Genomic DNA, 23,543 nt, shown 5'->3' on the forward strand with positions numbered 1-23,543 from the left:
ACTTCAACATCATGCTATCACTCCTAGAATTTCCTTTAATGCCTCATACTTCTTCAACCTGGAATACCCTTTTGGCCTTTTCAACCTAAACCATCTCCTTTAAAAGCACACTCCTTCTCCCATTGATGAATTCCTTCTGGAGTCTTCATTTTGTGGAATAACCCAAGCTAATCTATCCCCTTCCAGTTCCTGGCTTCAGAACTGTACCTGAACCCCCGCCTCCTACACCTGTTTTTCTATTCCTTTTGGGTATTTGTTTTCCTCCAATAAAATATAAACTCTTTAAGGGTAGGGACTTTATTTGTATCTCCAGATACAAAAATAAGCCTAAATCTGCTTTTCTACAATTTTCAATCAATACTCCAAATTTTGTTGCTCTGTGACCAAATCTAATTCTTATTTTACAGAATAGGTTTTCAAATACTTAATTAAAGTTACCATCTCTAAGAATTTTCTTCTCTAAGCTAACTATCCTTAGTTTCTTCAACCAATTCTCATATGCTATGAATGTCATTCTTTATACTATCCTGATTAACCCCTTGAGCAGGTATCCTACATTATGGATATACAAACATACTCGACTCCTCTATTCTTTATCTCAAATCAAAAATGAGTTGACTTGGTATTTTACACCAGAGAACACTCAACTATTACAAGTAATTTCTTTTCTCCCTTTGATCATTATTTCTTTATTGAAAGTACTCATAAATCCACATCATTATTCCTTAGGATAAAAAGGAGCTGCTTTCTCCATTTTCCCTCTTCATGGAAAAATTCTCTTACTTAATCCCTAACTTTAGGTGTTCAGTGGTCCTCCTTTCCTCTTCCTCCACAATTTATCCTCTGGAATATATTTATGATTTTTCTTACCTCTTCAGACCTTTTCCCTCAAAGAACATGTTTCATTCCTTCAGGAAACATTTCATTCTCCCTGGATGTTATTTTGGATTAGCAAAATCCAAATCACTGTGTAATCTTTATACTATAAAATTCCCTAGTCTTCCAAAGAACTAGACGGTAAGAGGATGCCCATCACTTGGGGAATGGATGAACAAATTAGAATTTATGGATATGATGAAATACCATCATCTGGAAATAATGCAAATTGGGATTTCAGAGGGAAAAAGAGCTAGTTTGATGTAGATTAAAAAAAAAAACCGTGAAGTCAATAGTACAATTCATACAATAACAGTATTGTAAAGACAAAAACAATTGAAACTTAAGAACTTTGATCAATGCAATGACCAACCATGATTATGGAGAAACAAGATGAAAAAGCTAACCACTTCCAGAGAGAGGTAATGGTGTGAGTAATCTTGCTAAAGTTAAAATCGATATAACTTGCAATTAAGTGGATGTGGCTAAGAAGGCAGGGAGGAAAATCAGAGATGATTTTATAAGCTTGGATACCTGGAAGACTGTCAATATTTTTTTCCTATTACCAGACTTTGAATGTTGTCCTCCAATTTAGAAAGAAAATTGGCAATAGGAAGGGAATCCAGGGAGGATGACAAGAATGGTGAAGGGTCTAATGATCATATGACATTAAGACTGCCTGAAGGAAATGGGTATGTCTATCCAGGAAAAGAGAAGAAATGATAGCTGTCTCTAAGTATTTGAAGAACTGTCTGTCTTATAGAAGAGAGTTTAGCCTTGCTCTTCTTCATTCTAAAGAACAGATAATAGAAGCAATGGTTGCTATCGTTTGTCCTTTGTTTTCAAAGAGGACCATAACATCAGGGAGGTGATGTCCTATTTGCAAGTGGATTTAAGGGAGGGTGGTTATGCAAAGTTATCAGTTTCACTTTCTCCTCCAGTGTCATCTGGATCTAGTCGCTAGATATAGATCAGGGTAACTGGAGATCGCCCTGGACAGCTAAGGCTAGGTAAGAATGAGGCAAATTTTACTTATTTTACTTAGTAAAAATAAATAAATAAAAATCAATCTGGGAGAGGAAGAACCCTTAGGTGGAATGAACAAAAGCTATAGGGATAGATTTTGGCTCAATATTACAGTTAAAATTATCCAAAAGTATAATGGATTGTCTCAAAAGGTATTGGACTCTCCCTCCTTAGAAGCATTAAAGTGAAGACTAAAGGTCCACTGCTTAGTAATGTTGTAATTTGGATTCTGCTTCAGTTATTGATAGAACTAGATAGCCACTAAGCTACCTTTTATCTCTGAGATTCTTTGATTCTTTGAAGTTCTTTCCCCTTTTCATGGCCTATACTTACTTAGTGTTGCTTCCTCCATAAAAGTTGTTTTATGCTGAAAGTGCTTTCTCCCACACCAAATTTCTCAGCAAAGTAAAGAACTGTAAAGAAAACATTCTTATTCTATTTTATCCTAATACCATCATGTTATACCCTTAAAAAAAAAAAAAAAAAAAAGTAAAAGTCCTTACCTCCTAATCACTGACACTGGCAAGATAAAGACTGGAGTTAGAGCTGATTTACTGGATACATTATCAGACCTGTTTCATAATGAAGAAATGAAAAGTAAAAGAAAAACTAAATACATTGTTTTATAACATTTTTTTCAATGCTTCATTAACACAAGTTATACAATTTCAAGAAAAACTATTTGAATATTTTATGATTTGGGGAAATAGAACCCCAATACAACAGGGTTTATTATGTTTCCCTAAAATAAATGCAAGCAGTAAAAGCCTGCTAAAACATGGTCAAAATCAATACCAGTTCACCACATTTAGTGAACTACTGAAATTATAACCTTACTATCAAATTAAACATCTTTTGAAACATTTTAACATGAACATTTAAATTTTAAAAATCACACATAAAAGAAGAATACCCAACTACAAGTGGAATGAATAATTGCATCAATTTTCTTTTTTTATAAATAAAAAGTAACATTAGTACTGCTATTATTGCTAAAATTATGTCACATTTGAGCAGTCTTTTTTCTATTTAATTGTTACAACTCTAAAAAGCAGGCAAGACACATTTCCCTGATAGATGAGTAAACAAAGGCTCATAAATATTAAGTGACTTGCCCAGGTCACATTCTAATAAAGAAAAAAGTTAGATCAAGGACTTAAGTCTTACACTAGTAATGAATGCTCTTTTTATGATGCCACACTTCCTTTTCATAATTCCTGTATTGCCAGCTAAATAATACTCTTTGTATTGTCCATCAACACAAGGATTCAAATAAAGACATTTTTTCTTTTATCCATTAGCACCAAAATTTTCACATTGTGAAGGATGATTTAAATCTAGATCAATGATGCATAAGCTTTGAGAAATTTAGTAAGACATGCTAAGTTTTTGAGAGGAGTTCCAGTGCTGGGTTATGTGTCTTTTGACTAAGGACCAGGCTAGCTTAGGACAGAGAGGTTCATCATTAAATAGGCTGCAGGGTGATGCATTTTTGATGATGATAATAATAAAAAAAGGGATAAGATAAGATCTGTGTCAGTGAAGGAAGTATTTGTACTAGTGAGATCACCAGGTCAGGCTAAATCTTGTCTTGTCTAGAAACTGTAAACTACATGTGAAAAGACCATCTTAAGAATTGACCATATTTTTAAAAAATTACATTCAATAGCAAGAGAATAGTCTTGCTGACAATAAATGCTCATTGGTATTGGCTAAGAATGAATTCTTTCAAGTTACCCAAAACTAATTAATTGCTCCTCAGAAATAGTAATATATTCTCCTAGTGGCTGGAAAGTGCTAACGTATTCCCCAGCATGATCGTAATAATGATCTGAGCAAGGATTTTTAATACAAACAGTCCCACTGAATAGCAACAGTCAACAAATATTTATTGAGCATCTGCCATGTTCAAGACCATGTTCACTATGGTCTAAACAAAGTGAATAAGACATAAGAGTTTAATTTTGCTACTTAATCATTATTCTAAGACTTAATAGCCTCAAGCAAAATTTACTCATAAAACCACATTCAGAGAAAGAGGAGAAAAGATCAGAATCAATTTTGAAATTGTTAATGATTTATTTTAAATAATCTCAGGAGAAAATATTTTTAAATGAGGGGGCTAATTTATAGGTGATAATGGCTAATATGCAATATCAAACAAATGAAAAGATCAAACTAAACTTCAAATAAACAAAAAACATTATTACTTACAAAATTCAAATTGATTACCTAATGATGAGGTGATAGGCAGATATGAGCCTGAACTTGTTGAGATATACATTTTCCTTGCTTTCTAAAAATTTTAAAGTATAATACAAGGAGTCAAAAAACCCTGCATTTTAGGGTTTTTTTTTTTTTTTTTGTTTTGTTTTTCTTTTCCTTTTTTTTTTAAATAACTTTTTATTGACAGATGCATTTTAGTTTTTTAATACTTATACTTAACATATATATGACTTTGGGCAAGTCATTTAATTCTGGGCTTCTGTTTCTTCATTTATTAAATAAAAGTTTTAGACTAAATAATCTGTAAAGTTCCTTCTAAATTTAAAATACTATAATGTAATTTCAAGACTGAATCATACAAAGCACAAGTCAGCATAGTAATTTTAACAATTTTGCTGATATGCATACTAGAGAAGTGAAAGGTCATATAATCTCAAAATAATAAACAAATTAAAATGTGCTACACCAAGCATTTAATTGAGAAGATATTTATTTTCATCTGCAAAGTATGTTTCTTGGTAATAATGTCTCCCCACGCAAAAAGTGATTTAATTCTCTATTCAGGGGAAATTACTACTGCTTAAATGGTTATATTCTATTTCCTCCTCAGTGTTGATGAGAAAATAAATTTATCTATCCTTATAAGTTCCCAATTAATAGAAACTTTCTAGCAAAAAGTTACATTATTCAAAAAGCTATATTAGAATGAATTATACATTGTTCTTTATGAAAAATCTAATACCTGTTAAGATCTAAACAATAGTATCTATATAGTACTGTACAGTTTGCAAATCTCTTCCTTCACAACAATACTGAGGAATACATAGTGTCGCATTATTTCCATTTTACAAATGAATACACTTAAGCTAAGGGTGATTAAATAATTTACCCATAATCAAAAGACTAGCACATAGAAAAATTAAAGTGGAAACCAAGGCCTTCAATCTGCAAAATGAGTGCTATTTAATTTAATTTAACTCAATTTAATTAATATTACATATTATTATATTAATATAATTAATATTATATAAATATAATGACACAGAAGACATGACAGACTGGGGATCAGGAAGTTTGACTTTGGCAAAAAAAACTTCTCAATGCCCCATGGAATATTTTAATGTAAGCTGGAGATATACATTAGCAAGTAGAGGAAATTTACATACTGGAATTTCATTGAACTGATGAAATTACAGATCCATCTCAGAAAAAATGTTGCTATTTGTAAAAAGTTAGTTGTCTAATTATTATTTTTTAGAAATGTGCAAATCCAGGTAAATGGAATCTGTTGGTCAAATGGACTGTACATCTCTTGAAGCAACATGATGGTGATTTGAAAATGTTCTCAATACTCTTGCCTTACAAATTCCTATACCTAAATTAACATATTCTTCAAAACACAATCACATTAAATATAGTAAGTATTAAATAATACTAACCCATTCCCCATTGTCTGGGGTTTTATTCTCTTAACATATGATAAATTAAAATGTTATGTTTGTAGGTGCTGTTGTTGTTCAGTCACTTTAGTGGTGTCTGACTTTCTGTGACCTCTTTGGGTTTTCTTGACAAAGATAGAGAAGTGCTTTGGCATTTCTTTCTCCAGCTCATTTTACCTCCGAGAAAAATGAGGCAAATCATGTTAAGTGACTCGCCATGGGTCACACAGTTATTAAGTTTCTGAGGTCACATTTGAACTCAAGAAAACGAATCTTCCTAACTCCAAGCCTGGCACTCTACCCAGTGTATCACTTCTATATAGTAACATACTTACATATTAAATCTAGGAACTTATGGATATTAATTCAAAAGGACTGACTAATAATGAGAATTTCAAGAACTACAGCAAATCAATACAGGAGAAAATTAAGGAAAAGTAGAGGCTTTGAGAACCTCTAATGTGAAACAAAAAATCACAAATGACTAAGGTTGCTATTCATGAACTACTCAAATTACAAATATTGACATTCTTTTACAATAAGATTACAGAAGAAATCACAGGTAAATAGCTGGTGTTTTATACCATACCATATATCCATTCTTGATACTTCATCAAACAAAAGAAGACAGAATAATGCTGCTACTTCAGTCACAATGGCAGAATCCTTCTGGAATATCAAGGCAACTGAAGAGCCAAGATGCAAAAATGATCTATTAGTTATTTTTTAGTTATAATAGAAAGCTTTGCAAATACCTAAAGATCTTTAAATCTGAAAAGATACATACTACAAGTTATATAACTGATCAATTTTTGAAGTTCAGGAAATATGAAAATGAAAAAAAATTGTATAATTATAAACATATTTAAATGTCTAAACTTTGATCTGATCAACTAAACTAGCCTATTGGCTATTCCACATATATATCATTTCATCTCCTGTTTCTCTCATTTTGTACGGGTGCTCCCTCTGTCCTGGAATATTCTCCTTCCTCATCTGCAATCCTTGGAATTCCTGACTCCTTCCAAGCCTCAAATGAAGGACCAGATTCAACAAAAGGACCTTCTTCTCCCTAAAGCACTCCTTAATACCAAAACCAAAAAAAGTAGTATTTGCTTGGTTTTTTGTGGTATTTTCTTAACTACATATATGCCATAGCTATTTCATTTTTATATTTATATTCTCAAGGCCTCATGTAGCATCTGGCACATAAGTCCTCATTAAATGCTTGTCAAATAAAAAGGAATCTTAAAGGTCATTCAGTCCAACCCTCTTACTTTATAGAGGAGAAAACTATGTCCTTGAAAAGTCAAATGATTTGTCCAAGCATTGAAATATCAGGTAAGTGTCACAATGTTGCCTCTGAAAGAATTCAGGCTCAGATAGTCTACAATCCAAGCAAAGGCATTTTAATGAGGTTTACATTCTCAGTGCATAGGCCAAGTTTCTTGAGGGAGTCAGCAGCCCAGCAAAGCAAAACAAGGATTTTTATACAGTAAACGATGCTGATCATATCACAAAATTTGTCAATTCTCAGGTTATAAGAATTTGCTAACATTTGCTAACAGTACAGTATTAATTTAATATTATAGCTAGTATAAGTTCACCTAGGCAGAGATGGGGAACATCTGGCCATCAACCCATGAAATCATTTGATCTGACCCTGCCAAGGCAACCATAGGGGACAGTAAGCTGAAAGAGGTACAACAATCTCCCACTGAATTTTTAAGTTGATAATGTGTGTAGCTCACAAACAATGTTATAAATATCCAAATGACCCTTGACAGGAAAAAGATCCCTCACTTATGACTTATGACCTAAGAACAGTAAAGAAGGAGAATTATACAAGTGCCATGTCAGGAGAAATATTTATTGAAATTTGTAGTCCAATGACTTGTTGTTCATGTTAATGATGCTATTCTCTTTTTGGCTGACTTCTATATCATATTCTGTGGTAACCATCATGTGGTAAACTGGCAATATGATTACAGTATATGCTGGCCTGCTCATTGTTCTAGTGAGAGCCATAATTAATGATTTCTGTGGCCTTTAAGACTAGGGGCAGGTTTGAACTGGGGTGGGCTGGGGGCAACAATTAGAATCCCATCACAAGGTTAAAATAAAAGTCAGTGACAAAGCAAAACTAGGTAAATTTCAGTTATTAATGACATGATTACTCATCCATCATCAGGATTTTGACAAATCAATTAAATTCTAAGTATTTTTTTTCTCTCTAAAATTCTCATTTCACTGAATATAAATATTCTATATACACATGCATACACACATGTACACACACTCTACAGATTTTACGGAAAGTGTGGCAAACATTCTGGTCACAATATCTATAGAAGGTAGTTTGTAGCTTCACCAATCACAGTATAGCTATGCCTGCTATTCCTATTTACTATTTTAAACAGAAATGAAGAAGTACAGTTCTAACAGTGACAGTAACTCCAACCTAATTGGTATTGATAACCAGTTTGTTGATCAGTACTGTCCAAACTTTTGTGGCCCTATTTGGGATTTTCTTGGCATAGTTACTAAAGTGGTTTGCCATTTCCTCATACAGTTTATTTTATAGATTAGCAAACTATGGCAAAAAGAGTTAAATGACTTACCCAATCAACCATTAAGTGTCTGAAGTCAGATTTGATCTTAAAAAGATTAATCTTCCTTACCTGAGGTCCAGCAATCTACCCACCACACCACCTAATTACTCTACACTTATAATAAGACAGAGGCAATGAAACAATATAGTAAATAGGTGTCACCCACACAGGATCAACAATTGGAACTGTGTGGTAGAGAAGAGAAGAGTCTTCAAGATCAGAAAAATATTAATCAGTATCCCCATACTGAGAGAAAAAATCTACCATATTTGAAGTCATAAGGCCCAGGTTTAAAATCTTAATTCTATTACTTACTACCCTAATAATGTTGGGCAAGTCACTTCATATCTCTAGGTCTCAGTCTCCTCATCTATAAAAATTAGAGGGTTGGACTAAATATCCTCAAAGGCTCTTTCCAATTCTAAATCTATGATCCTATTATTTATATTTCAAAGTTCAAAAGAAAAAAAATTGTCTAGACCTCAAAAAGTCTTTAGCATTACTTAGACTTCCAGTTTTTCTATTTACCTAGTTGACTCTGAATGCAGTCTTACACTAGAAATAATTCTAGCAAAAAGAAAGGAACCATTAAATGTTCAACAGGGAAATTTTAGGCCACAGAAAAAGTAACTGAGGTCAATCCAAATACCCAATTAGCAAAGGTCCACAAATCCAGGGATTAAAAGAAATTAAATCATACATAAAGGAAATCAGTTATGAATGAGCTGAGAATAAGAAAAATTCCAAGATTTATATAATATTACCACTATAGTATTTTAGGCTATTGTCATTAGATAGTAATATAATTTCATTCCATAAAATCTAATATACTCATCATTGTGTAAAAGGACTACTGAAAATGTCAATTTAGTCTCAATTTTCAGGAGCCTATATATATTTTTACCTATTTGTAAGAATGATTTACTTGTACTAAAAGTATTTAGAAAAACCTGAGTCTTTTCTTCCTATATACAGAAAACAATAGATCTAGAGTTTAAGAATAAGATCTGAAAACACCTGTTTGCATTGAATTCTATTTTATCCTTATCAAATACTTAGAAACTGATAAGCCTAAGAATATTAAAGTTTGTAATCTGAACACCTCTTGTTTAGATGAGGATCAAACAAAATATATTGATCTAATCCAGTAGGGAAAAAAAAAGAATACTATAATATGCTTATGAGGTAAGTAAATTGCCAGCTAAAGATATCAAACAAACTATTCAAAGCCAACTACATAGATTTCATCCTTATGATAAATGATAAAAGCAGAAGCTATAAGACTTGCCAAGCATTTTAATACAGATTAATTAATCTCCACTGATAATTCTGAAAGACAATTTTACAGGTGGTGATATGTGATACTAATGCTTATCTAATAAGATAATAAGCCACCAGAGGATACAGGATCTGGTGACAGAAACAAAGCAAACAACGAATAAGGGGTTACAGGAGAGACTGCAGTAATAACAGCTGCAGTGGTGATTTTTCTATATGCATGGACTCTCCTTAAATGTCAAAACACCAGATGGTGCACGTACAAGAGGTACAGAGCATCCTCATGGGTTACAGCTTTTAATAGATCAAAGGTCAACACACTAAAAGTACTCAATTTAATAATGGGATTTGAAGAGAAAAAATCATGAAGGACAATATGTCATTTCTCATTTCTAAAATGTACTGATATCTCTTAAAGCATTTTAGAAAATCAAGCATTTCATATCCTCAGAAGTTCAAAGCTGCCCTAGCAGTGTCAGATTTAACAATTTTTTTAAATACACACACACACACACACACACACACACACTGATACATGTAGTCATAATTAACATATGTATATTAATCAATAAGTGTTTATGTGTATTATATATAAATGCATACATATGTAGACATGTGTAAAAAGGAAAATAGTTGTTAAACTCAAAATAAATAAATCTCTCCAACCAGTAAGATAAGTTATTAATCACCTCTGAATAACAGGAACAAGAGAGAAGACTCCTCTGAAAGAGACAGGCGTTTAGCTGAATCAGCAGTCAGAAATTTTCTTAATATTGTAAGGCATGATAATATCATACATTCCATCTCCTAGTCAAAAATAAAAAGAAGAGTAATTTTATTTTCATATATTCTGGTAAGAGTAAATAAAGTATTTCAGTATAGAAGCTTTTTCATCAAAATTAAGAGTAAGAAAAATGTAAATTTTTTTGTATGTGTAAATTATTTTGTAACTGAGGACTACATAATCATTCCATTATTTCTGTATAGGTTTTCTCTCAGATTTAAAGCTAGATGAGGAAAAACATTTAGTTGCATTAGTAAATCTAATTAATAAAATAAACATTACCTTTAAGAAATACTATTTTGCTGTGTTTTTTATGGTTTGGGGTTTGGGGAAAAGGAGGACTAAAGTTTAGAGGGAAACTTACCTCACCATCTTTTCTTACACATTTATTTAAAACAGAAAATATATTATCAATTAAATCCTTTTTATTCACCACATTATGCATTTTGATATCTACAAAAGAAGGAAATTTATAAAAATTCAGCAAGCTATTAAAAATTACAGAAAGTCCAAAATATTTTATTCAGAATTTATTAAATCATAAAATCCTTATTTAACTTTAAAGTTCTAAAGGTTTATTATAGCATTTTTCACAGGAATTTAAGTTGGGGCAGCAAGATGGCACAATGAATAAAGCACCGGCTCTGAAGTCAGGAGAACCTGAGTTCAAATTCTGACTTTAACACTCATTAGCTATGTGATTCTAGACAAGTTACTCAACCCTAATTGCCTTGGGAAAAAAAAAAAGGCAGGCAGATTTGGCCTTGACAGTCACAAAAAAAAAAAAAAAAAGTGAAATGTAAGGCTAGTGAATAATATGAAAACACATTTCTAGCTACTTAAAAATTAAGGTAAATTTTTAATATCCAACCTAAAAATAATTTTCATATAGAAATGCTGAGTTCTTATTTAAAGTTTCAAATGTTTCTATCATAAAATAACTATGCTTTTCATAGAAAAGAAATATTCGTCATTTTTTCAATATATGATTTTGCTGTCTGTTGGGGTTTTCCTGGAGGCATCCTTAGTCTCAGTTGAAATAAATAATTACTCCAAAATCGCAGCCAGCTGGTAAAAATGCAAACGTTTATTTCTCCTTCCAAATTAGCCCGGTTAGTTGAGGCCTATCTCTCTGCCTGGCTCCAAGAGATCTTGCAGCTTTGTCCTTGGCTTCTGCCTCTGCTTTCTTCAGCCTCCAGCCAGCACCAAGTTGGAAGATGCAATGAATCTCTCTGTACTTCCAGTCAGTTCCACCTGAAGAAGTAACTTCAAGCTTCAAAAGCTCCCTGTATTTATGTGATCTCCCAAAGGTTAACTCCACCTTCTGGAGGGAGAGGGATTCTGGGTTATCTCCCAGAGTGCTCTCTGGTCCTAAGGAAGGTGTGAATTCAGATATCTCTTTCTAGACCCTGAATCTCCCAAACTGTGAACTCCATTGAGTTCTTAGAGTTCTCTAAAGGTGTGAACACAAGCATTGTTTCCATCAGTTGTACTTAGTACCTAGTTCAAGTTCTGGTCCAAAATATATTCTTCTAAGATCAAATCAACTCCAATGTCTTTAACACTTTGTAAAGAAATGTCTTTAACACTTTGTAAAGATTCCAACAGCTGTCTATTTTTCCATATTTCTCATATATTTTATCTATATACTGAGATATTATTTCGCTGCTCTCCACACTCTTTGCTATTGCTAAAAATCTTTTATTTCAAATGAAGTGTCCTGAACTCATGATTATCAGTTACAACTTAAGATGCAGTTGGTAATAAGGCTTAATGTCACAAAGATGTTCAAAATGTATGCTTTTATAATGCTGTAGAGGCCAGTCTCAGTCAATATTTTCACAAAACGACAACAGTCTTTGCTACCATCCTGGCTTCTTTGTGATTACAAAATTGATTAAAAGTTGCCATAAGCCATAAAGTATAACTAAGGTATTCTGGGTTCTAACACAAGAATTAAGTCAGGCTCCAGAGTTGGGAATATGTCTAGATAATGGGTTCTTTACTTTTCTTTTCCTGTCATTTTTTTGACCATCTAATGAAGCCTAAGAATCCCACCTTAGAATATTTTTCAATGCAAAAATACTTAGGAATAAAGGAAATCAGTTATACTAAAGTACAGCTTTCAAAATATTAAAAAGAACAAGTTCACAGACTCTAGGTGAAGCACACCTATATGAAGTATAAATTAGTGCCATAATTTCAATTTACTTCTTTAACATGCCAAATCAAGCCTTTCATGTATTGTTTGGTATTGAGTTGTACCTCCCAGAAACATTCTATGTCCTCCCCACCTCTTTGCCTCTTAACTTCTCCCAAAAATGCAAATCCATAAATCCTTTTTTATTATTTTGGTTTTGTTAAATGATTCCCAAGTACACTTGAAAAAAGTTACAACAATCATTTTTGGAAATTCCAAGTTCCAGATTCTATCACTCCCTCACTATAACCTCCTTGTGAATGCAAGCAATTTGATTTTGATTATATATGTATGCAAAACATACTTCCATATAAACTATATTGTACATGAAAAAAAAACAATAAAGATAAAGAAATTTTTTTTCCTGGATATTTTACAAATCTCCTATGTGCTCTGACTTTATTTGTAGACCTCTAAGACAAGCAATTTTGTCTTCTTTGAATGTAACAATGAGTTGCATTGTATGCAAACAATCAAGCAATTTCTGATTTTCTGATGACCTATATAAATAAAGGCAAGGTTGTTCTTTTAGTAGTTGAATTATAACTTAATGATTGGTTACTTGATTGATACCTGCGGAAGTCAATCTAACAGTTTTGTGTAAATAACATATATTTGAATATAAGATTTAATATCTAAAGATATCTGCCTTACATTAAATTATGGTATTTAATATCTAAAGATATCAGCCTTACATTAAATTATGGTATTTAATATCTAAAGATATCTGCCTTACATTAAATTATGGTATTTAATATCTAAAGATATCTGCCTTACATTAAATTATGGTATTTAATATTAAATCTTATAATCAAATACATATTAATTACACAAAACTAAGTTAGAATGACTTCCACAGGTATCAAACAAGTAACCACTCTTGAAGTTATCATTCAACTACTAAATGAATAATCGTGCCTTTATTTATATAGGTCATCAGAAAATCAGAAATTTCTTGATTGTTTGCATACAATGCAACTCATTGTTACATTCAAAGACAAAATTGCTTGTCTTAGGGGTCTACAACTAAACAAAAGAAAAAACATCTTACTAGCTGTGTTAAAATCAATTCATAAAAATGTACAACATATCAACCACTATTATTTCCTATCTGAATCTACTTTGGAATAGACGATTTGATGGCAAAATGAAAATATGTATCAACTAAGTTGACACAGTATCCAAATGACATTAGAATTTTAGAAGAAAAAAGATTCATTAAAAGATTTTTAAAAGTAGAAAGAATTCTATTCCAGACAACAGCAATATAAAACTAACTCACCAGAGTTTTATGATCATTTTCCCCAAGATTTAGTTACCTTGAAAAATTATAGCTAATTGCTCTAATGCCGACTTTCTCAAAGGTAGATCAACAATATCTGAAGTAAAGACTTCATATAATTTTTCAACAGCCTCCACCTAAGAAAAAAATTTGTTAACATTTTTATGCACACTGAAAATTCTAAAATACAACTTTAGTAATTGTTCTGCAAGCAAAAATTTTTTTGCAACAACAACAACATGCAACAGCAACAAACAAATTTGCAACAACAACAACAACAACAACAAAAAAGGAAGACAATCTGCAAACTTGTAAAGTTTTGTCTACCCTCCTTATCCTAAACTGAAAGCAGCCTATAAAAACTGAATTTACAGATATTTCTGTATGCACCTTTAAATGCAGAAAACTCTAGAAAAGCTAATTTATGTGGTATATGAATATTATGGAATATTACTGTTCTGTAAGAAATGACAAACAGGATGATTTCAGAAAGGCCTGGAGAGACTTACACGAACTGATGCTGAGTGAAATGAGCAGGACCAGGAGATCATTATATACTTCAACAACAATACTATATGATGACCAGTTCTGATGGACCAGGCCATCCTCAGCAACGAGATCAACCAAATCATTTCTAATGGAGCAGTAATGAACTGAACTAGCTATGCCCAGAAAAAGAACTCTGGGAGATGACTAAAAACCATTACATTGAATTCCCAATCCCTATATTTATGCACACCTGCATTTTTGATTTCCTTCACAAGCTAATTGTACAATATTTCAGAGTCTGATTCTTTTTGTACAGCAAAATAACGTTTTGGTCATGTATACTTATTGTGTATCTAATTTATATTTTAATATATTTAACATCTACTGGTAATCCTGCCATCTAGGGGAGGGGGTGGGGGGTAAGATGTGAAAAATTAGAACAAGAGGTTTGGCAATTGTTAATGCTGTAAAGTTACCCATGTATATATCCTGTAAATAAAAGGCTATTAAATAAAAAAAAAAATTAAAAATTAAAAAAAAAATGATGAAAGCAAGAAAAAAAAAGCTAATTTATTAGAATTTTTTCTTTAATTGATTTTAACGAATTTTTTAAACAGCCTACTTCCTTATAAAGTTTAATTCACATATGTGTACATATACACATATATAATGTGTGTCTACATTTTATGTAAAGATATCTATGAATATATGGGGGTAAGAAGAAAGAAGAGAAAGGGAGGAAAGTAGAAAGATAAAGAGGGAGGGAAGGGGAGAGAGAGAAAGGCAGACAGAAAGACAAGGGAGGAAAGAAGAGAGAGAGAAAGAGAGAAGGGAGGGAGGAGAGAGACGGAGGGGGAAAAGAGATAGAAGAGAGAGGTAGAGAAATAGATAGAAAGAGAAAGAGGGAGGAAGAGAAGGAGAGAGAGAAAAAAAAAGGAGGGAGGAAAGGAGAGAGGGAAGGGAAAGAAGAGAGGAAAGAGAAAGAAGAGAGAGAGAGAGAGAGAGAGATTGATTCATTCCTAATCTCTCACTTGAGCTCGAGGATTCTGTCACTCACTGACTACTACTTGGACATTTCAAACTGGATGTCCTAAAGGCACCATCTCAAACTCAGCCTGTGCAAAACAGAATTCATATTATATTTCCCTCCATTCTTTCAAACTCCTTTATAATTATCATTTTCATCTTGTCAAACACAACTTGATCTCGTTAGAACGATTCTCTATCCAAAATAACTAGCTGACAAAAAGACAAGAAATTATATGGAGTTAAAATGAAACCAAATATATTCAGGCAATTTTAAAGGACAAAATTTTATTTATATCTATGTCTCACAAAAATCAAAATAATTATCCCCTTACATGTTTAAACTAACTTTACAATGCTAAATCCTAATGGTTAAGTTCTTTCATTGAGTCTATTCAAACATATCTTAGATGAGCAGGTTAGGTATGCAGTAAAAATGGAACTTATATTTGGATTCTGGTTTTCAAATACTAATTTGAAAGAAAGCTAACATGAATGTAAAGCATTGACTAGTTTACTAACATTATTAACCTATCAGTTTAATAGGAAATGAGTAAGTGACTGACTATTCTTCATCCATAAAGAGTAAAAAGTGAAATGGCATAAATTGGAACAATTAACTAGGCATTTTAAAAAGTTATAGCCCAGAATGTTATGGCCAGAATGACAGGGAAAGATAATGCAGAATGTTGGAGGGGATGTGGGAAAACAGGGACACTGATACATTGTTGGTGGAATTGTGAATACATCCAGCCATTCTGGAGAGCAATTTGGAACTATGCCCAAAAAGTTATCAAACTGTGCATACCCTTTGATCCATCAGTGTCTCTACTGGGCTTATACCCCAAGGAGATACTAAAAAAGGGAAAGGGACCTGTATGTGCCAAAATGTTTGTGGCAGCCCTGTTTGTAGTGGCCAGAAGCTGAAAAATGAATGGATGCCCATCAATTGGAGAATGGTTGAGTAAATTGTGGTATATGAATGTTATGGAATATTATTGTTCTGTAAGAAATGACCAGCAGGACGAATACAGAGAGGAATGGAGAGACTTACACAAACTGATGCTGAGCGAAATGAGCAGAAACAGGAAATCATTATATACCTCAACAACGATACTGTATGAGGATGTATTCTGATGGAAGTGGATTTCTTCAACAAAGACAAGATCTAACTTAGTTTCAATTGATCAAGGATGGACAGAAGCAGCTACACCCAAAGAAAGAACACTAGGAAATGAATGTAAACTGCTTGCATTTTTATTCTTTTTCCCAGGTTATTTATACCTTCTAAATCCAATTCTCCCTGAGCAACAAGAAAACTGTTCGGTTCTGCATACATATAGTGTATCCAAGATCTACTGTAATCTATTTAACATGTATAGGACTGCTTGCCATCTTTGGGGAAAGGGCGGAGGAAAGGAGGGAGGGAAAAATCGGAACGGAAGTGAGTGCAAGGGATAATGTTGTAAAAAATTACCCTGGCATAGGTTCTGTCAAAAAAACAAGTTATAGCCCACATGATAATACTATCTACATATAATATCAAAACATGAATATTATTATAAAATATGATCAGATAAAATATGGAAATAACAATTACAAATTAATTACCTTATTTTTGTGTGCATATTCACTTATTATATCTTAGTCTGAATGACAACCTTCTGCTACTATTTCTTAATTAGGGCAAATAAGCAACTAGAATAAGGATCAGAATTCCCTCAGATTCTCTAGATTATAAGCTCCACATTTTATTCATCTTAGTGTCCCTAGCATACTGTCCACTGGTCTGATTTAGTGGTCCATAACCTATTTGTCAATAATTTATACAAAGTAGAAAGCAGCATACATATACAGAACATTTATACAAATCCCTGTGCTTTAAGGTATAGAATTCCAAGATTAATTTGGGCATAAAGAAGTGAAGACCCATAGAAAGCCAAGACAAAGTTTGATCTGATTAGACTAAAATTTAAAATGCATCTTGAATAACTTTCTTCCAACATACATAAACAAAAGCTAATAACATGACACAAAGAAATGCTATCAAAATGATATTTAATTCACCTTAATAATGGGGTGTCTCGTGTCATCTAATTTGAGATCAATAGGTTTTTCCACAATAAATAAGTTATTGACTTTAGAGAGAAGATTAGCATCTATGAAAGGACGTTTTGTGCTTCTCCCTTCTTCATTTAGCAATAGAAATGCTAAGAGCTTTAATGCTTTGTCCCGTACCCTAAAGACAAGATATTATTATAAAATATTATTATAAACATGTTTTCTTCCCCTAGATATTAAATATACAACATCACAATTACAAAGGATTATAACATGCATAAAGGTGCCTATTTTCCAGATTATAACATGCAGTTAGAAGACATTCAGTATATTTATCTTGAACAGGGACTATTAAATTACAACTGTGTGAGGTTTGTGGTTTCTATGACCCTTCTTATTATGCATATGAGGATATATTTGCTTCTCAGAATTGTAATTACAAATGCCATCCTTCCCCAGGTGAATGTAAATGAATTGTTATCGCTTATTAGGAAATATGTAGGCGCATACAAACATTATGCATAGCTACATTAAAAATTAAGGCCTTTCTTTCTCCCACTGTTAGGATCTTTGTATATTGGAAATTTATTGTCCCCTTCAATAAGGAATCTAAGTTAGCATTCTTATATAAAATGGCAAGAAGAAAAAGCCTTAGACACCCCTGTAGTAAGGTCTTTAGTCTTCACTAGATAGACCAATCTAAGGACATCTTTTCCCAGGTGACCCAGGCAAATTAAAACTGGCTATCTACCAATGCAGACTTTCTGATTTCTTTTTTCATTTCACTCCTAAATCTAGCTAAGCTTTAGCCCTTTTTCTACAACTCTACAGATTAGCTCCAAATTAGGTTTAAATGGATCTATCACACCTGAGTTCATAAAAAAGCTCTACTACATTCATCTTATTGACATATTTTTATAATATTTTTAAAAGAAATAAAGTTAACCTAAACTTTATTTATATAACCTGAACTGAATTTTGTGCTATTTCTTTGTGATCACTGCTTCCTTTCCAGATTTTTACTAATTGGAACTTTGCCTAGAATCAAAATTACTCTTAATGGATAAAATCTTCAAACTTCATTTTCTTCCCTTCTCTGAAAACTAGGATTATCTTTTCCTATTTTCCAATCATCGTTCCTCTCCTAATCTTCATAATCTTTTAAAGATTATTTATAGTAGATTGACAATCAGTCTGCCAATTCTTTCAATACACAAATATGTGATTTATCTGGAGAAGCGACATCAAGTTACTAAGGGCCTTTGTATGTACTATGCCATCTAGATACTTTGACTCCATATTTTGTCCACATCTTAAAAATTTAATAATAAATTTAATAATAGTTTTTAATTTTCAAAATACATGCAAAAATAGTTTTCAACATTCACCCTTGAAAAACCTTGTTTTCTAAAATTTTCTCCTTCCCCTTGAGAGAGTCCAATTACTTGGACAGCAAGTAATCCAATATAGGTTAAACAATATAGGTTAAAAATTCTTCCAAACAGGTCTTTTAAAAATACAAATTTGTTGATAAATGTCTTATACATCACTATTAGTATTTTCAAACAATTCACTTTTTTCCTCTTAATCAGAATTGCTTCTCTTTGTGTCTCCAGAATTTCTTGTTTTCAGAATTTCCCATTCTTTTGAGGCTGACTTCATGAAAGAAACATAGTTCTTGTGATCCTACCTAACCTTCCTCAGAATATTTTGAAATCTGCTCTCCTAAAATTCAAGGTCCATATCAGACTATTTACATCTTTTCCCTTCTTTCTCACAAACTCCAAGATGGCACGGTCATTTCCCTCAACAGTCCCATAATTTCTACCTTTTTGGTTAAAACCAGATGCAGAATACAATTTCTTCCACATTTTTGAAGGCTGAAACTACTATTTTTGTTAGTGTACTAATGACAGAGTACAACTTCTAGCAGTAATGCTGAGGTCCCCTGACTTTAAAATACTATTGTTCTAACAGCCTGTTAACGATTCTAAAATTTTCTGGCCTTAGGATAGTTCTACAAACATTGCTCACTGTTTAAGATAGATAATCTGCTAGTGATAACCAGGTTCCTGAAACAATAGTGAATAAAACACCCCTCAAATCTACCTGTAAATCATAAAATTAGCAAATAATAACATGAAGCTCTGGTCTCTCTAACTTTGTACTATAAATTTATCTTCTTTCTCCTGGTTTTTTGTTAAAATCCATTTGGAACTTAGCCCACTTCAATTGATGTTAATACAATTATAATAAACTTTGCCCCTTGACTTGAAGAGTTCAAGCCTGCAAATTCTTTTGATATACCTCACGACTCTTGGAGATTCCTTTTGAACTTCAACACTAACAGGTGTATAGATAACTGATTCATGTGCGTGTGGATTCGTGTGTACACACAAACACACACACACACACGCGTGCACGCGCACACACACACATACTATAACATGCTTCTGATCCAGTTCTCTTCCTAGCCTTCCCATCTACCTTATTTTTTTGACCAGTCTGAAATATATTCCTATAATAATATCACTATTGTCATCTTCAGTGATAAAAGTTTTCAATGCTCAGAACTAAACATTCTAGTCCAGATGTTCCATGACTATAATATGTTTTTTTCAAATATGGTTCTCTGTGATCAACAGACTCTATAGCCTTATAATTCAGCTAACCCTTTTAGGTTCCCAAAATCTGAAATTTGATAGTATCTGTGAATTCATCACAAGTCACTGATAAAAATGTATGTATAATCTTACATTAATCCTGTAAAGAGAAAATAAATTGGACATAGAACTAAGTAGGAAGGGAAACCAAGCTAGATTCTATCAAGGAATCCACATAATTCTTCTAACGATCCCAAAATAATCATTGCTACAAAAGTTTATCTCTTCATCACCAATATGTGAACAAATACCCTTGGAAGAATAAATGTAACAAATGACCCAAAGGTTAATGGAAAGAGGTTTATTTTTAGGGTATAATATGGTTGTAATATGATACCAGTGATGGCTTGCTCACACAACAATAATATAAAATAAACATTCAAGGTTATGAAAGACTAGATGAATCACATAATCAAGATGAGAAATAACAAAGGGATGAAGTATAGCAATGGTAACTCCAACATACTAAAAAGATTATAGGCCTTTAATGGAATGCTTTCAAAGTGTCTATAGCAAATAAAAATAACATATACATACACACACACACACACACACACACACACAAACCACATAAAATTCTGAAAACATTAAAGCTTTGCATAAATGCAATTTCTTATTATTGTGAGGTGTTCTGTTCTCATTAATGTTTCTAGTGCTCATCAACAGAACCATTTGTTTCTTAAAAAACCAAACAGTAATGTTTTCAATACTATAAAACAAAATATTTTTAAAGGTATAGATGTAACTAAAGATAACAGGGAAATATATGTGAAATATGACCCACAAAATCATTAAAAGAATGTCATCTTATTATCAAAGTTCTTTAGATATAATGAAGCAAACTTCTCCTTTATTTTTCTTTGGCTCTTAATTTAGTTAGAAAAATAGTTATAAACTATTTATATCTTAAACTGATAAAGTCAGTCTCATTCCATGAGGAGATTAACCAGATTTTGTTGGAAAAGTATATTTTCCATGTTTTAAACAACTTTACTTACGATTGCTTTTTCAATAGCAAGAGTCGAAATACAGACTTTAATCTATAAGTTTCTGGGAGAATTCCACCTCCTCCCTCAGGATTTGTTTCACTCAGAATAAGGATGCAGTTTCCCAAGGTGTCTTCTGTGTCTGCATAACCCTAAAACAAATTTAAAATAATATGAATTTTTATAGTTTAAAGTCATAAAACCAAATTCTCCAAAAAACTGTTATTTAAAAATTTAATTATATTAGTGTACATTGAAAATAAGAATCAATTTGCTTTTTAAATAGCTTATAAATCTGTACAGAACACTATGGTGAAAAAAAAAATGTAGACTTTTCATTTTCCCCTAATACCTCACAAGATCTAGAGGTCCTCACTAAATTTATATTTAAAATATGTGAAATATACAAAATATACAAAAGCTGATCTTTTTTTGAAGCAGATTGTAAATGGCTCATTTTGGGGGGAAGCATCAATATACCTAAGTTCATTAGGTTATTATAAAATACTGAAAAAAAGAACTTAAATATATGAGCACTAGTTCATACTATAGTCTCACCTGAGACACTAACATCACCTTGATGAAGGTTCTCATCACTTCCTGCTTAGGTTAATGCAATAAGCTTGATTTCCTTGCTTTGAGTCTCTCCCCATTCCAGTCAATTTTCTATTCAACTTTCAAATTAATCATCATAAAGTGAAGATCTGATCATTACACACACTCATACACATATACACGCACACACAGACACACACCATTTATTAAACTCTAGTGGTTCTTTAACACCTCTAGGAACAAATGTAAAATTCTCTGTTTAGCATTCAAAACCCTTCACAACCTGGCCCCTTCTACATTTCCAGTTTTCTCACATTTATCTCCCTCGCACATATCCTCTGATTCAGTGATACTGGCCTTTTACCTATTTCTGCAACATCACACTCCATTTTCCAGCTCCATGCCTTTTCACTGACTTGTATTGTATGCCTATAAGGCTCTTCCCTTCCTTTAAGACTCAACCCAGCTCATATACTGCAGCTCTTCTCAGTCTTTCCACTGCTAATGCCTTCTCTCTAAAATTACCTTTCATCTATTTTGTATATATTTTGTGTAATACATAATTATTTACTTGTTGACTCCCTCCTTAGAATAATAGCTCTTTGAAGGCACAAATAATATTTTACATTTCTTTATATTCCCATTGCTTAACAGTGTCTGGCACATAGTAGATACTTAAGAAGGAAAGGGAAAGGGATTAAGTATTTGTATAGTACAGTGTACTATGTATTATGTACATAGTACATCAAATGAGATACCATTTGAGCGTCATAACAGCCCAATTATCCCCATTTTACAATTGAGAAAACTAAATCAAATAGTTAGTGGCTTGCCCAAGGTCAAACAACTATTAAATATCTGAAGCCAAGTTTGAACTCAGGTCTTCCTGCTTCCAGGCCCACCCCACTATGTATTGTATCACCAGATTTCTCTAAAAAATGTTCTAATAGGAAGGGCAAAAGTAAAATGGTGATGCAAAGTCAGGGATTCACCTGAGCTTTCCCAAATTCCCCTCCTAACAACATTAAAATAATGCCTCAAAATTTATTTGGGACAGCAGAACCAACAAAAGAACAGAGTAAAAAAAAAAAAAAAAAAAAAAAAACTTTCCAGCTCAAAACAAGAAGACAAGTTAGAAGTTAGAAGACAAGTTTCCTTCTGATCTATCTCACACTGAAAATAGAGCATAATTGAGAGCAGGTCCTGGTTTGGCAAACCCACAGGAAGCCTTGAGAGCAACTGAATCAGCAGCTATGGCTTCTAGACTTCTAAACCCACAGATAATTAGTCAGAAGGAGTTTAATGGAACCTTTTCCTGGATTCTGGCAGAGGACTCTGTTGTACTGTCTATATGTTCAGTCCCCAGTACAAGGAAAAGCACTAGCTGGAGTGGCAACCTTGGTCATAATTCCAGGACAGAAAAGAGTGTTTGTGGTCACTCACAAATAAGAGCACAGGCCAAAAGATGTGGTCACACAACTCTACCTTGAAGAACTGAAAACTTACAGATTACCAGAATTATCTCTGAAAATAGCAGCACAAAAATCATGAAGTTTGGGACAGTGCCCTTCTCAATCCTTAGAGGAGAGTCTAACTTTAATATCAAGTTAAATGTCAAGAAATAGGCTGGAAACAAAAAAAAAAAAAGAATCTAACTGCATAAAGTTATTATGGCAACATGAAGATCAAAACACAAACTCAAAAGACAACAGTGTCAAAAGCCTCAAAGAAAAAATGTATATTAATCTCAGCTTCTCTAACCATCCCCTTCTTCTTATCCCCCCCAAAAAAAGGAATTCCTGAAAGATCTCAAAAATAGTAGTGGTAGATGGAAAAACTAGAGCGGGGGCAGGAGAGAATGTGAGTGATGCAATAAAATTATTTTAAAAAAGAGTCAAAACTTAGTAAGAGAGGCACAAAAAAAATATTGAAGAAAATAATACTTTTCTAAAAATAGGTCAAATATGAGGATCAGTTCTGGTGGGAGTGGCTATCTTCAACAATGTGAGAATCCAATTGATCAGTAATGAACAGAACCTG

The 23,543-nt window shown here is 32.6% G+C and overlaps 1 protein-coding gene across 1 annotated transcript in view; it reads right to left on the reverse strand.

The window, feature by feature from the left end:
• Positions 1-23,543, reverse strand: part of RTTN (rotatin) — a 213,390-nt gene that overhangs the window by 133,750 nt on the left and 56,097 nt on the right. Inside the window, exons 17-23 of the mRNA XM_023496275.2 lie at positions 20,961-21,100; positions 17,306-17,477; positions 13,761-13,860; positions 10,606-10,694; positions 10,147-10,264; positions 6,157-6,253; positions 2,406-2,474 (exon numbers count right to left, since the gene is read on the reverse strand). Of these exons, the coding sequence (XP_023352043.1) occupies positions 2,406-2,474; positions 6,157-6,253; positions 10,147-10,264; positions 10,606-10,694; positions 13,761-13,860; positions 17,306-17,477; positions 20,961-21,100 (785 nt within the window). The remainder of the gene's footprint in view (positions 1-2,405; positions 2,475-6,156; positions 6,254-10,146; positions 10,265-10,605; positions 10,695-13,760; positions 13,861-17,305; positions 17,478-20,960; positions 21,101-23,543) is intronic.

Source organism: Sarcophilus harrisii, chromosome 1 (assembly GCF_902635505.1).
Source record: "Sarcophilus harrisii chromosome 1, mSarHar1.11, whole genome shotgun sequence".
NCBI classification, from domain to species: domain Eukaryota; kingdom Metazoa; phylum Chordata; class Mammalia; order Dasyuromorphia; family Dasyuridae; genus Sarcophilus; species Sarcophilus harrisii.